Source organism: Pseudophryne corroboree, chromosome 10 (assembly GCF_028390025.1).
Source record: "Pseudophryne corroboree isolate aPseCor3 chromosome 10, aPseCor3.hap2, whole genome shotgun sequence".
Classification (NCBI taxonomy): Eukaryota; Metazoa; Chordata; class Amphibia; order Anura; family Myobatrachidae; genus Pseudophryne; species Pseudophryne corroboree.
In genome coordinates, this window is record NC_086453.1 from 375,983,262 (window position 1) to 375,999,335 (window position 16,074).

At 46.0% G+C, this 16,074-nt stretch overlaps 1 protein-coding gene and 1 pseudogene across 1 annotated transcript in view; both read right to left on the reverse strand.

The window, feature by feature from the left end:
• The window catches only part of VSIG10L2 (V-set and immunoglobulin domain containing 10 like 2), a 110,329-nt gene that overhangs the window by 23,106 nt on the left and 71,149 nt on the right, over positions 1-16,074 (reverse strand). The window contains exons 7-8 of the mRNA XM_063943785.1: positions 11,839-12,129; positions 8,023-8,349 (exon numbers count right to left, since the gene is read on the reverse strand). Coding sequence (XP_063799855.1) covers positions 8,023-8,349; positions 11,839-12,129 — 618 coding nt within the window. The remainder of the gene's footprint in view (positions 1-8,022; positions 8,350-11,838; positions 12,130-16,074) is intronic.
• LOC134968427 (5S ribosomal RNA) lies at positions 13,781-13,899 on the reverse strand (annotated as a pseudogene).

The following is a 16,074-nucleotide window of genomic DNA, read 5'->3' on the forward strand; positions in this document are numbered from 1 at the left end:
AATTTGTACCCCTGAGATACTACCTGCAGGATCCAGGGGTCCACTTGCGAGTGAGCCCACTGCGCGCTGAAATTCTTGAGACGGGCCCCCACCGTGCCTGAGTCCGCTTGTAAGGCCCCAGCGTCATGCTGAGGACTTGGCAGAAGCGGGGGAGGGCTTCTGCTCGTGGGAAGAGGCTGTCTGCTGCAGTCTTTTTCCCCTTCCTCTGCCCCGGGGCAGATATGAGTGGCCTTTTGCCCGCTTGCCCTTATGGGGACGAAAGGACTGAGCCTGAAAAGACGGTATCTTTTTCTGCTGCGAGGTGACTTGGGGTAAAAAGGTGGATTTTCCAGCCGTTGCCGTGGCCACCAGGTCCGATAGACCGACCCCAAATAGCTCCTCCCCTTTATACGGCAATATTTCCATATGCTGTTTGGAATCCGCATCCCCTGACCACTGTCGCGTCCATAATCCTCTTCTGGCAGAAATGGACATCGCACTTACTCTTGATGCCAGAGTGCAAATATCCCTCTGTGCATCTCGCATATATAGAAATGCATCCTTTAAATGCTCTATAGTCAATAATATATTGTCCCTGTCCAGGGTATCAATATTTTCAGTCAGGGAATCCGACCAAGCCACCCCAGCACTGCACATCCAGGCTGAGGCGATTGCTGGTCGCAGTATAATACCAGTATGTGTGTATATACTTTTTAGGATATTTTCCAGCTTCCTATCAGCTGGTTCCTTGAGGGCGGCCGTATCAGGAGACGGTAACGCCACTTGTTTTGTTAAGCGTGTGAGCGCCTTATCTACCCTAGGGGGTGTTTCCCAACGTGCCCTAACCTCTGGCGGGAAAGGGTATAATGCCAATAACTTTTTAGAAATTAGCAGTTTTTTATCGGGGGAAACCCACGCTTCATCACACACCTCATTTAATTCATCTGATTCGGGAAAAACTACGGGTAGTTTTTTCACACCCCACATAATACCCTTTTTTGTGGTACTTGTAGTATCAGAAATGTTCAAAACCTCCTTCATTGCTGTGATCATGTAACGTGTGGCCCTACTGGAAAATACGTTTGTTTCCTCACCGTCGACACTGGAGTCAGTGTCTGTGTCTGTATCGACCTGAGGTAACGGGCGCTTTAGAGCCCCTGACGGTGTTTGAGACGCCTGTACAGGTATTAACTGATTTGCCGGCTGTCTCATGTCGTCAACAGTCTTTTGTAAAGTGCTGACACTATCACGTAATTCTTTCCATAAGACCATCCAGTCAGGTGTCGACTCCCTAGGGGGTGACATCACTAACACAGGCAATTGCTCCGCCTCCACACCATTTTCCTCCTCATACATGTCGACACAACGTACCGACACACAGCACACACACAGGGAATGCTCTGATAGAGGACAGGACCCCACTAGCCCTTTGGGGAGACAGAGGGAGAGTTTGCCAGCACACACCAGAGCGCTATATATATATATATATATATATAGGGATAACCTTATATAAGTGTTTTTCCCTAATATAGCTGCTGTATATATTTATATGCCAATTTAGTGCCCCCCCTCTCTTGTTTTACCCTGTTTCTGTAGTGCAGGACTGCAGGGGAGAGTCAGGGAGCCTTCCTCCAACGGAGCTGTGAGGAAAAAATGGCGCCAGTGTGCTGAGGAGATAGGCTCCGCCCCCTTCACGGCGGCCTTTCTCCCGCTTTTTTATGGAAAAATTGGCAGGGGTTAAATGCATCCATATAGCCCAGGAGCTATATGTGATGTATTTTTTGCCAAAAAAGGTGTTTTTATTGCGTCTCAGGGCGCCCCCCCCCCCCAGCGCCCTGCACCCTCAGTGACCGGAGTGTGAAGTGTGCTGAGAGCAATGGCGCACAGCTGCGGTGCTGTGCGCTACCTTATTGAAGACAGGACGTCTTCTGCCGCCGATTTTCCGGACCTCTTCAGTCTTCTGGCTCTGTAAGGGGGCCGGCGGCGCGGCTCTGGGACCCATCCATGGCTGGGCCTGTGATCGTCCCTCTGGAGCTAATGTCCAGTAGCCTAAGAAGCCCAATCCACTCTGCACGCAGGTGAGTTCGCTTCTTCTCCCCTTGGTCCCTCGGTGCAGTGAGCCTGTTGCCAGCAGGTCTCACTGAAAATAAAAAACCTACTTTAAACTTTTACACTAAGCAGCTCAGGAGAGCCCCTTAGCCTGCACCCGTCTCGTTCGGGCACAAAAATCTAACTGAGGCTTGGAGGAGGGTCATAGGGGGAGGAGCCAGTGCACACCGGGTAGTCCTAAAGCTTTTTACTTTTGTGCCCAGTCTCCTGCGGAGCCGCTATTCCCCATGGTCCTTTCGGAGTCCCCAGCATCCACTAGGACGTTAGAGAAAAAGAGTTTTTAAAAGGCTGCGCGTATCACATATACAGTATAGCGGCCACTGATAAGTTTTTTTAAGAGAAACCACTTCCCCTTCTTGGTGCTGGTAAAAAAAAGTGTCTGCTCCAATTGCTGCCACTAAACTTTCATATGCAGTCACAATTTTAACAATGCAGTTTGTGTAAATCCCAATTTTAACAAGGGCACATGTATATAGATATATAAGAAGAAAACTGTAGCATATATTTTGTAAAAAAAAAAATTCTTTTTCAGAAGCATTATAGGTTTGACGGGTGAGGTGGTCATGAGGCTGCAACAGAGCAGATCACGAGGGGGTTTAGGGCAAGATGATGTATTGCAGGCTCCTATATGTGAGGTCGAGAAAGACTACGTAAGAATCAGGACTACACATTACATGGAATAGGTCATGAGAAACGTAACTGATAAAAAGAATATAGACAGTGATCATCAAAGTCATAAGAGAGACTGCGGTAAAGATAATGAGTATCGGCTGTGATGGAGAAGGTCATCAGAGAGGCTACAAGCTAGAAGCACAGATGTGGGAGCTGAGGGTTGTCACAAGACAGGGCACATTATCTGGAAGATCAGCAGAATGATAACACCTTACATTACTATGTGATATATGTTTTTCTAAAGTGCAAACAAAAGTAAGTAGCATCATTAATTATGGACTGTGAGATACCAGGTCATTAGAGAGAAGACAGGTGAGAATGGGCAGCACTGGTACAGGTAAGGAGGAGGACTATGGGACGCGATGGACAGCCAGCATAAGATGGTATGATGTCCTTTAGACCAGAGGTTCCCAAACTGCGTGCCGTGGCTCCCTGGGGTGCCTCGGGACACTTGCAGGGGTGACCTGGGTTGGTGGTCCAGGACCAATTCAAATTATTCATGGTCAATATAATAGGCAAAACCAATGCTGGTGGCTGCCAGTCATAAAATATGTGGCCTAACAGAAGCAAATCTTGTCCCTCACCACACAACTGACCCTAAGGATGACATATAAATGCGATCTACTTATTGAGAAATTTAGAAAGAAATATTACAATAAGAAATTTTTGGCCTAGGGGTGCCGTGAAAAAAAATCTGATATTCTAGGGCGCTGTGATTCAGAAAAGTTTGGAAACCACTGCTTTAGACACATTGAAGGTGTATAACTATTCATTATATCAGTGGTGCATTACTTTTATTGAGCTTGGATCCCAAGTGCCAGTAACACATTACTCAGAAACCTCAAAGATGCAATCCACAAACTAATGCACGGAACATTATACACCAGGGAACTCCAAAAACATTTCTGGCACCCCACTTTGTTAGACATGCACTACCATGTTCTATTGCTCAGCCCTTATTACTCACTGTAAGATATGTCTCTAAGACTGACCTGCATATTATCTGCTCCCTGTAACCAGTCATGTGACGTTACCTGTTAGGGATCGGGACTCACCTGTAACCTGGGGAGCCCTAAAGGTTCTTGACTGCACAGACAACAGGAAAAATATGGTATCCTTATTATTATAATGTAATGTAGCAATACAATACAGTAATTACGCAACGAAAGCTAGTTTAAATAATCACATTGTTAATTACACTAGTTTCCAGAAGGAGACAGCGCTCTACACCCCCATGAATTGAGCAGTATAATTTCTCCAAAAATCCTACCCAAACAATAAAGCCTTAGGTGCAATATTCCGGCAGAAAGCTAAAACTCCAACGCCTGGACTTCTCCCCACTGTAGACTCTGTAACACTCCAGCTGGTAGAAGAGGACATCCACTCCCCAGTATACACAATATCACCAACTCTACGCGTCCTGGCGCACTCTAGTATTAGGAAGATGTATCAGACAGAATTTATGATCCCCTCCCATATCATTCTCTCTCTTATCTCACAATACCTCCCAGCCCACCCCCTCCGCGTCTCTCATCCACACTCATTACCTGCTCACGGTTAAAGGACTTATATTTGGCTGCACCCACTCTGTGGAATGCCCTCCCGGGCCGGCCGGTCGGCGGCCGACTGTACACACTGAACGATATGACCGCTCATATCGCTCAGTGACGTCACGCCTCTGCCAGCCCTGCATGAAGATTGTGGACGACAGTCCACATCCTTCATGCATGCCCTACCGACAGCGACGATCGTTGCCGATCGGTCGTCGCTGGCGGCATACACACTTGACGATAAAATGAGCGACGTCGCTCAAGGAGGGGATTTTATCATTAAGTGTGTATGGACCTCTACACCCTCCCTACACAGTTCACGCAAACCTTACGTGTTCCCTATCTGCACTTACACATCCCACTGACACCAGGCCAGCACAGCTGTGTGACTGGATCATACAGCCCACAAAGAGATTTTTGCATTTAAAATCTGGCTGGACTGTAATATGCAAAGCTGGGTACACACCTGGCCATATAGAACAACCTATCTAATGATTGGTAGGTGCACATACACTTACCAATAGTCATCCTGATGGGTTGTGCCTGACATCACAACTGGGAGGGAATTTAAATGTACACGCTCATTTGAGATGTCAGTCACCGGTGGTCCGTGTGGCAAGTGTATGAGAGGTGTGCAGACCGCCCGTACACACAGCCAGATGCACCGATATCTGTAGATATATCAGCCATCGCCTGTGCAGCACAACCGACGCAATATGTCTGTGAACGACGTCATTCGTACACACCCGCTGACAGGCTCGCGATTTAACAGCTGCTCACTCGAACGCCCAAAATATCTGACGGTGTGTACCCAGTTTAACACTTGTCATGTATCAAACTGCTATTTCCCTAATAAGAGTGTAAGCCTGCGAGCAGGAGCCTCTTACCTCTCCTGCTGGTATAACATAGTTTTAATACCATTGTAAAGCACAAATGAGTATACCAGAGATACATAAATGGTGATAAATACGTCCAATGCCCAAATAGTATTACATCAGTGGGTACAAAACGCATATACTTACACCTAATGTTTTGCAGAGATATGGCTTGACAGTATTAGTAGTAAATGCTAAAGTCATTGGGGAAGGTGTACCAAGTCTTGGAGAGAGATAAAGTAGCAGCCAATCAGCTCCTAGCTGCCATGTTACAGGCTGGGTTTGAAAAGTGACAGGAGCGGATTGGCTGGTGCTTTATCTGCTTCCAAGGCTTAGTACATCTGCCCCATAAATATGTGCACAATGGGGGTCATTCAGAGTTGATCGCTCGCTGCTGATTTTCACAGCGCAGCCATCAGGTAAAAAAATGGCAAAACTGTGCATGCGTATGCACCGCAATGTGCACGCGCGTCGTACGGGTACAAACAGCATCGTTGCTGTGCGATGCTTGTAGAGACGATTCCATTCGCACAGCCGATCGCAAGGAGATTGACAGGAAGAGGGCGTTTATGGGTGTCAACTGACCGTTTTCTGGGAGTGGTAGGAAAAACGCAGGCGTGTCCAGGCGTTTGCAGGGCGGGTGTCTGACGTCAATTCCGGGACCTCGGTCGTTAGGATCATCGCACAGGAGAAGTAATTTCAGGGCTGGTCTTGTTTTGCACAAAATGTTTTGTACCGCTCGGCTGCACATGCGATCGCACACTTGCAAAGCGAAAATACACTCTCCCACGGGCAGCGACTATGCGTTTGCACAGCTGCAAAAAGTAGCTAGCGAGCGATCAACTCAGAATAAGGGCCAATGTAATAATGTAAGGATGTTTACATACAAAATAAAGAGCAGTTTCTTTACAGTGCTATTAATTGTATGCAAACATTAAATGTACTTTATTTAAATAAAAAAAGTAATGAAACACCTGCAGAACGTGGTGCAGAGAGAGATCTAGGCAGTTTGTGTGACATAGCACGCAGCTTGCCCAGAATGGTGGGTACACACATACACACCAATCATGGCACAAAGGCCTACTTGCACCTTGAGATGGAGGTCCTGGCAGAAGGGGTCCTCTAACGTCAGATGAGCTCCAGCAAGGGCAAAAATGCGAACACAGTGGTACCGGTACAAACAGCGGGTGAGGATGATGGTGGTAGTCAGCGCGAGCTAATCAATTGTGATTGGCTGTTTATGATGCCTATTAGCAAATGCAAACAAATGAAACATGGACATAATTGCATGCATGTGACATATCTCTGGACTAAACCAGGAGCGTTTGCTACTGCTGCCGACTTACACATACATCGCTAGAGGTGCCGCTAATTTAGACGCAATTTTGGTATTTGTAGTGAACACAAACTGCACCTGTGTTTTTGGGGAGCAAATGTGGTCAACACTGCTACAGCCCCTAAATGTGACACTTCTCCTGCAGAAGTACAAATGGAAATGAAAGAAGTCATCCATCGTCGGCAATAAGTAGATATAATATAGCAGCAGGTAGAAATAAAGTACTGTCGGCTGGAGAAGTCTAAGAGCCAACCGCGAGATGCTACACAGCTGTTACTGGGCGTCACTGCCATCGTGTATCCTTACACCAGCCTCCCAGCACCAGCATAGTGAGGTGGCAGACAGCAGATGCACATATACTCTCATTAGCCATCCACTGCCATCTGGCACATGGTTAGCAGCAGAAACTAGTGTATTCCATGTGTTGAGTCCATCTTTTCTATCTTCCTATACCCACCAATTAGGGGATGCATATTAGGGATTATTTTGTAGCTACCTATTTGTTAATAACCTTTTTTGTTGCATTTTAAATATGGCATGACACAGACTGTTCGGTTGTCTAGTTTGTATGGACACACAACTAAGACAACATATGTTTAGGAGCATTCCTTAGCTGTGTATCTCTTATCTATCATATAGTTAGTACTATAATATGAATCCCTTATGTACCTTTTGTACATCATTGGACCTGCATACATGTACAGATGCTTCCTCTGATTATATAGGTTGACATCTCACGACCGCGTGACATTTCATTGACATCATACCTCTCACCCTAGTTAAATAGTAACTTTTTTACTATAATTTATAAGACTCAAGCGTTGTATGTCTGTAGTTTTAGATAGTGTTTATTAACATATACGTTTTAATTATAGAAAGAGAGAGCCACCCTCCCCCCCAAAAAAAGACTCTTCCCCCTGTGTCCAAACTTAAGTTGTAAGGGGGTACTTTTAAGGCTTCTAATTTGGAGTGAGCAGATGTAAGTGGTGGCAGACAACATAACAGTGAGTGGGAGAGAAACAGGGGCGTGTAATCATTTCTGTAGACCAGTGGTTCTCAAGCTCAGTCCCCAGAACCTCAAGCAGGTCACGTTTTCCAGGTCACCTCGCAGGTGCACACAGATGTGTCCCCAACTGTCACGTTTTAGAAATCCATAGGTGGCCTGGAAAACATGAATTGACTGGGGTCCTGGGGACCGAGTTTGAGAACCAGTGCTGTAGTCAGACCAGGCGGATGTTTTATTATAGTCAGACTCACGTCCCACAGGGTTAAGCGAGTGCTGATCCTGGCAAAGTTACGGACAGCGGTTAGACATTGGAGTGCCTTGGACCCAGGTCCGTGACCAGAGAATACTGATGCTATTTGGAGAACAACTATAGTTAATGATGAGACTTTATAATGGGAAGTCATCGTCATGCGTCACATGACATGCAGATTCCCAGCGGCTTTCAGACATACGATACGATCTGTTCACTTTGTAGCACTGTTTGATCACGGTTACCTGGTGTCTTCACCTCAGACGGGAACCCCGTTGTTTTATGGTTGACTGCCAGTATTCTGAAGGCGTATACAATGGAAGGATCTAAGCCTCCGAGCTTTTGGCCTCGGATTTGAGGGTCGATGTAATTGGCCACAGTGTCCCAGGAGACCATCCGGACAGATCTCTTAATGACTGGGATGGAACGGGAGGATCGGACGCTGGCTTGTCGCTGTACCATAAAACCAGTCAGGTCACCCGTTCCTTTTGTCAGCCACTCCACATCCACCTCTGTCCTCTGCCGGCTGTAGAGGAGCTTACTGATGGTCACATTAGGAGGTGTAGGATATTCTGTTGATACAAAAACCACATATGTTGGAAACATTATACATTTTACTTTAACAGCCACCTACAACTCCTATTTGTTCAATATTCCAAAGGCGGTGTAGTCTGTGTAAGCCTTATGTGACGTATATGTAATATATTTAATTAGTGGCCTGACAGACCAGCGTACGTTATCAGAATGTCCCTCTATCTGTGCTGCCTTTTTCTAGTCCACCAATGTCCTCAATGGCTCGCAGGCCAAATAAAACCAGCCGTCGGCAGCCCTGAAACAGAACCTGTCCAACATTTCATCTGCAAACAAGACACCCAAGAAGTTTATGTTTATCTCAGTAACTCATATTATTTTTAATTAATATTCCTCCAATTGACAAACAAAGATATTCATTTTTATGTTGCCTATGGTTAAATATAAAATGTGACACACCCCACATGTTGTATAGGGAAAGGAAGGGGAAGAAAGATTCCAGTTATAATGCCAACGCACAAAAGTGCAATCAGAGGTGACAATTCCATCCTCTGTGACCACTATATAACGCCACCCTTATTACAAGGTCTCTTTTGGCCTGGGTATATGAAAGGATCACTAAAGAGGTGCAAAAGTCAGAACCAAAAGTGAAATAGCTTATACCCAGCAGACGTCCCATCAGGGACCCAATAAAGGGGACTACGTGTTGGCCAATAACAAGGCAACGTGTATTTTATGCACACAGCAAATGTTCTGGACGGAATGAGGACTTCACAGTTGTGAATGGTATTAGAGGTTTCTCCATCCCATAAGAGAGAACTCCTCTGGTAGGCTTAATGCTGGGAAATGTAGGCCTAGGATTGCTCAGACGTGAATAGCTGCCGTTTCCACGTATGTGCTGAGGAGCACCCTCCGCCAGTGACCAGATAAGGAACCGGTGTTGCAGAGCGGAGGTCCCCAACAACTGAAGCCCCAGCACTCTGGCAACGCCGAGGTTTCATGACTAAAGCAACTCTGGCGTGCCCTTGGAGCTGAGGAAAGTACGTAGACCTGTACCAGCCTACAACACTCTGGCTTTATTTCTAATTATTTCATATCAAAACCTCATTTCATCCCTGCTATCTCATGAAACTAGGAGGCCTTACAAGCATTGTACAATAATAGGGGGGGGGGGGGGTATATTAGTTGTAAAAAATTCTTCCGACGTCACACAGAGAGGTCAGGGCCCCTTCCCATGCTGTTAAGAAGGGTGAAGCTTCCATAAGCTCTTGCTGGAAGTGAACATGAACCAAGTATCATCATCATTAGTGAGCAGTTGTGGATTCACTTGGACTTGTACTAAATTCCCAGACCCGAGGGAACTGCACAATGTCATACAGGTGTCACCGAGTCTGGGGATGCATCACTGAGTGCAAGAACCATTGCAGTGTCTGATGAGTAACCCTGCACGTATCCCGCAAACATACTGTATATCCCCAAGATATCTAAGAAATTCTACTCTCTGGGGCCAGGACGTATTAACTTCAATTATCTGCAGCTCCATTAAAGACATATTATAGGGGTTTCTGATGAGGAAGCCCTATGTGATCCACATTTAAATACCTGCCAACTGTACAGAGATAGATTGTAAACTGGTAACTATGTAACTGGTAATAAATAAATAAATTGCCCAATCATAATAGGATCTTAGCACATCGTAAAACCAGAGAGTCTATTTAAAGTGGTTTTATGTGAAAGCTAAGCTGTTGTTGAGAACATTTGGTGATATGTATACAGCAGTGTGGCAGGCCACTCCAACCAAATCCGGTTACTTTACCTGCTGCCCATTCAGCGTGTGGCCACCAAGCAGACCAGTAGTGTGGCAGGCCATACCACCACAGCCAGTTACTCTACCTGTTGCCCATTCAGCGTGTGGCCACCAAGCAGGCCAGTAGTGTGGTGGGCCATTCTAACCAAATCTAGTTACTCTACCTGCTGCCCATTCAGCATGTGGCCACCAAGCACACCAGTAGTGTGGCAGGCAATTCCTATCACAGCCAGTTACTCTACCCACTGCCCATTCAGCGTGTGGCCACCAAGCACGCCAGTTGTGTGGCAGGCCATTCCAACCACAGGCAGTTACTCTACCCACTGCTCATTCAGCGTGTGGCCACCAAGCACGCCAGTAGTGTGGCAAGCAATTCCAACCACAGCCAGTTCCTCTACCCACTGCCCATTCAGTGTGTGGCCACCAAGCACACCAGTAGTGTGGTGGGCCATTTCAACCTGAGCCAGTTACTCTATCTACTGTCCATTCAGCATGTGGTCACCAAGATCACCAGTAGTGTGATGGGACATTCCAACCAGAGCCAGTTACTCTACCTGCTGCTCATTCAGCATTTGGCCAACAAGCATGTCAGTAGTGTGGTGGGCCATCCAACCAAATTCAGTTCTACCTGCTGCTCATTCAGTGTTTGGCCACCAAACAGGCCAGTAGTGTGGCGGGACATTCCAACCAAATTCAGTTCTACCTGCTGCTCATTAAGTGTTTTGCCACCAAACACGCCAGTAGTGTGGTGGGCCATTCCAACCAAATTCAGTTCTACCTTCTGTTCATTCAGCGTGTGGCCACTAAACACGCCTGTAGTGTGGCGGGACATTCCAACCTGAGCCAGTTACTCTACATGCTGCCCATTCAGCGTGTGGCCACCAAACACGCCATTAGTGTGGTGGGACATTCCAACCAAAGCTAGTTATTCTTCCTGCTGCCCATTCAGAGTGTGGCCACCAAGCACGCCAGCAGTGTGTTGGGCCATTCCAACCAAATCTAGTTACTCTACCCGCTGCCCATTCAGTGTGTGGCCACCAAGCACACCAGTAGTGTGGAAGGCCATTCCAACTAGAGCCAGTTACTCTACGCGCTGCCCATTCAGCATGTGTCCACTAAGTACACCGGTAGTGTGGCAGGACGTTCCAACCAGAGCCAGTTACTCTACCATCTGCCCATTCAGCAGGTGGCCACCAAGCCAGTCATATCAAACTGAAAACCAATGCTCTTCCTACTTCATCACTGAAGCCCCTTTTGTTCTGTGTAAATATTTTAAGCTTCTTGCCTTAATTAATTGCCCAATAATCACATTTGAAAACTGTAAGATGGCTGGACATGCAGGGTGCATAGGGCTCTATACTTACTTCTTGCAGAAAAGTGCGAGGCACGGAAGAGTGAAAATAAGTAGTATAAAGAGAAATAACCCCCAACCTGTATTGCCATCCCCACCTTATACATTTATCCCAAAAACCAGGAACTGTAAATTTGGTGCTCGTGGGGGGCGGACGTCTAGATCGGAATTGTATGTGACATTTACAATTAGTCACAAGACTCACAGCCAATGAAGACAGACAAAACATTAAAGGTCCATCTAATGGCCCATTGACTAGAATTGCCCTTTTCAATGAAGCAGTGGCAGCACGCTTGGCAGTGTGCCTTCTAGCTCCAGAGAATTGCCCAGGTCTAATAGCATATACTGTAAATAGGAAATGTTTGTACATACTGTTGACATTGAGTCTTATTAAGACTGAAGTGTTTCCCACAGCGTTAGAAGCCATGCATCGATAGAATCCACTGTCTGTGTTCCATGAAGTCTCTCTGACTGTTAGCGCGGACAGACCTTGCTCCTTTAATATGCCGTACTTCTGAGAATCAGTGATTATCTCCTTGTTAAGGTTGTCGTACCAGGTGATTTCTGAGCTTGGAATGGCCTGCTTAAGGTTACATATCAGCTGAGCACTATTTCCCTCTAGTATAGATGTCTCAAGACTCGGAGAATCCAACGTTGGAGACTCTGTGGAATGAAAGTGAGAATTTAGGGAAGAGGGATAACATACATTACATGTGTGACTATGATGCCCCAGCTATGTGCAAGGCATCAGAGGGTAGAACTTAGAGGGTGATTCAGATCTGATCGCTGGGCTGCTAACTTTGCTGTCCTGCATTCAGATAGTCACCGCCCCAGGGGGAGTGTAAATTTGCTGTGCAAGTGTGCAGTGTGTGCTCAGCCAAGGACTTACTCCTCCAGTGCGATGAGAAGAGGCTGATCGGGGCCGGAGCTGACGTGAGACACCCTCCCTGAAAAAACACTTGGACATGCCTGCATTTTTCTGGACTCTCCCAGTAAACGGTCAGTTACACCCACGTACAGCCTCTTCCTGGCAATCACCTTGCAAACGCCTGTGCGAATGAAATCTTCGCACCATCCTTTCGCTGACTGGCGATGACCGTTGTTGCTGTCTGACGCGCTTCGCAGTTAAGACCTGATCGCCCGCTGAGCGAAAATGCACAGCAACGATCAGGTCTGAATCAGAATCAGAAGCTTAGTAACTAACTGGGGTAGTTACAGAACACTGCTGCAGTATAACCAGGATACATTGACTTCTAATCTCAGTATGTGGTTTCGCAAGCTACACCCGGGTAAGTAGGCTGGACACCTCAATAGAAGACCGCACTCATTACCTGGGACATGATGTGTATAGATTCTCTTTCATTCAGTGATGAAGGGAACATCCCGGGCTGCTTAGTGCTTGAGATGTAAGCAGAGAGGCTATAGTACAGATATATATATATGGAATTTAATACCTACCGGCAATTCCTTTTCTCGTAGTCCGTAGTGGATTCTGGGAATTGAAGATTCCTATAGGGGTATAGATTGGGTCCACTGGAGCCTGGCACGTTAAGAAATGAATAGTGTGTGCTGGCTCCTCCCTTCTATGCCCCTCCTAGCAGACTCAATCTAGGAAAACTGCACGAGAAGACGGACATACTTTGAAAGAAGGATATAACACAAACAGCAGTGAGGTAAGGAACCAACACACAATAATGAAGATAGCAGAGCTAACCAGAACAGAGTAAAAGCAATGCTAACTATAGAAGGATAGCAACGCTAACAAAACATGGAACAGGGAAAGCAACAGCAAACCCAACCAAGAACACTTATGACCAGGTAAGCAGGAAACGAAGCACTGAGGCGGGCGCCCGGTATCCACTATGGACTACGAGAAAATAAATTACCGGTAGGTATTAAATTCCAACAAAGAGTGTGGTCTTTTATGAGAGCAAAAAGACAAAGGCAGCTATATGTCTTTTCCAGGGCACACTTATGAAATTTTTTTTTAATAAAATTATGAAGTATGAAAAAATGAATACATTAATACTTAACTTTTATGAGATATACTTAAAAGGAGGGGGCGAAGGCAAAAATAATTAATCAAAGCATGAATGCTGCAATTTTTAGGCGATAAGAATTAGGTGTGCAAAATTTTATTTATTCCCATTAATGGCCTAGAGATTTCCTTGATTGAAATAAATTTATTGGGAATAGGGTAACTCCGTTAGGTTCAGCTATGGTCTGTCAGACTAGCACAATTAAATGAGAGTAGAGATTGAATACCTGGATCTGCACAGAAAGCTGGAAGTGCCCAAATGTCTGGAGAATAAAATACCTACGGTACCTAGTATTCCCTGGTGGTCTCCCAACCGGGTACTGACCAGGCCCTGCAGTGTATGGCTTCCAAGATCAGACGAGGTTGGGCATACTCAGTGCGGTTTGACCGTAGGTGGGTGAATCTCCAGTCTGTTCAGTCAATTCCAGTGTGCGGGTACTCATACTCATCACTTATATTATACACATCATAAATGCCTGAATTGTTGTTGGTATAAGAGCAGAGCATTAAGCCCCATTTATGCTAATTGCTATGCTACTGTGAGCAAAAGGGGATCAGACAGTGATGTGAGTATAGTAAATGGATATAATAGTCTAACAGGGATTAATCCCCAGTACTAGATGCATAAGATTTAGTGCAATGAGGGACACACAAAAAATTATATGGTAATCTAACTGAGATTAATCCCCAAGTCACTGTTCAAAGATAATTCAGCAATCCTAGGGATATACCAACTTTCATGGGAGGAAACACAATTTTCCCCAGTGTTTATAAGATATTGGTTTCACAGTGGGTATTCCCAGCAAATACTGTTCACAAGGTGTTATTATCACAGTGAATGTTCCCAGTAGATACTATTCAATTCAATATAAAAAGAAGTTGATTTGATACAATTAAACAAAATAATAAGATTCCCCCTGGTGGAAGATGGAAATTGCATAAATACCCTCGCCGGATGTGTTACACCAAACCTTAGTGCTTCCATGCATTGGTGGACAGTGTGAGTGCCGAGGGGTCCGGCAATTGTGGGTAGAAGTTGTCCTGCCAGGGAGAGGGGACGCTGAACCTGGAGCTGGGAGCCGATGTCCGCGGTCCGTGCGACCGGAAGTTCGGACACCGGAACCGGAAGTGGACGTACGTTTCGCTCTGGGAGCTTGATCACCTGATCGCCTGCTCCCTGAGCTCTTCCCCCTTTCTCTAATGTCCTAGTGGATTCTGGGAATTGAAGATTACCATGGGGACGTCCCAAAGCTCCCAGAATGAGTGGGAGAGTGCTGAGACCCCTGCAAAAAAGCCTGACCATACTGAAGGTCATCCTTGGATAAGGTGTCGAACCTGTAGAACTTTACAAACGTGTTCAAACCAGACCAGAAGCTGCCCGGCACAACTGTAATAATTATAATAATAATAATAATAATAATAATAATAATTTTATTTATATAGCGCTCTTTCTCCAACAGGACTGTAAGGCCGAGACACCCTGGGCAGCTGCCCAGGAAGAACCCACCGATCTTGTGGAGTGGGCTCAAATAGAACTCGGCAGCGGTAGAGCTGCTGCAGTATAGACTTGTTGAATAGTCAATTTGAGCCACCTAGAAATGGACTGCTTAGGGGCAGGGCGACTAATTTAAGTAGCATCATAAAGGACAAAACGCGAATCAGACTTCCTGTGATAAGCAGTCCTTTTGATGTAAATCTTCAAAGCCCTAACCTCATCCAGGGACTTTGGAGCAATGGAAGTGTCGGATAACACTGGAACCACAATCGGTTGATTCGCATGAAAGGCCGACACTACCTTCGGCAAAAAGTGTGGACGAGTTCTGAGCTCCGCCCTATTCTCATGAAATATCAGGTACAGGCTCTTATAGGATATGGCCCCCAATTCCGAGACCCGTCGAGCAGAAGCTAAAGCCACGTTAGGTATTTCAAGTCCACCCTATGTCAAGACCACATTGAGGTCCCACGGAGCCGTGGGAGGGACAAAGGGTGGTTGAATGTGCATAAACCCCATTAGAAAGGTCTGTACTTCTGGAAGTACCGCCAGTTGTTTCTGGAAGAAGATAGAGAGAGATGAAATCTGAACCTTGATGGAGCCTAATCGTAGGCCCTTATCCATGCCTGCTTGCAGGAACAGTAGAACACGGACAAGATGAAATTCCACAAGGGAATAGTTTCTACCCTTGCACCAAGAAACATATTTCTTCCAAATATGGTGGTAATGTTTGGATGTTACCACCTTACGGGCCTGGACCATAGTCGAAATAACCTTGGATGGGAGACCCTTTCTAGTTAAAATCTCCCTCTCAATGTCCAAGCTGTCAAACGTAGCCGCTGTAAGTCTGGACAGACAAACAGTCCTTGTTGAAGAAGGTCCTTGCGTAGCGGCAGAGGCTAGGGTTCCTTCTGAGCCAAAGTCAGGAGGTCCGCATACCAGGCCCGTCAAGGCCATTCTGGGGCAATAAGAATTGCCTGAACTCTTTCCTTTTTGATTCTTTTTAAAACTCTTGGAATGAGAGGAAGTGGAGGAAACAGGTACACAAACCGGTAAGTCCACTGTGTCGTCAGAGCGT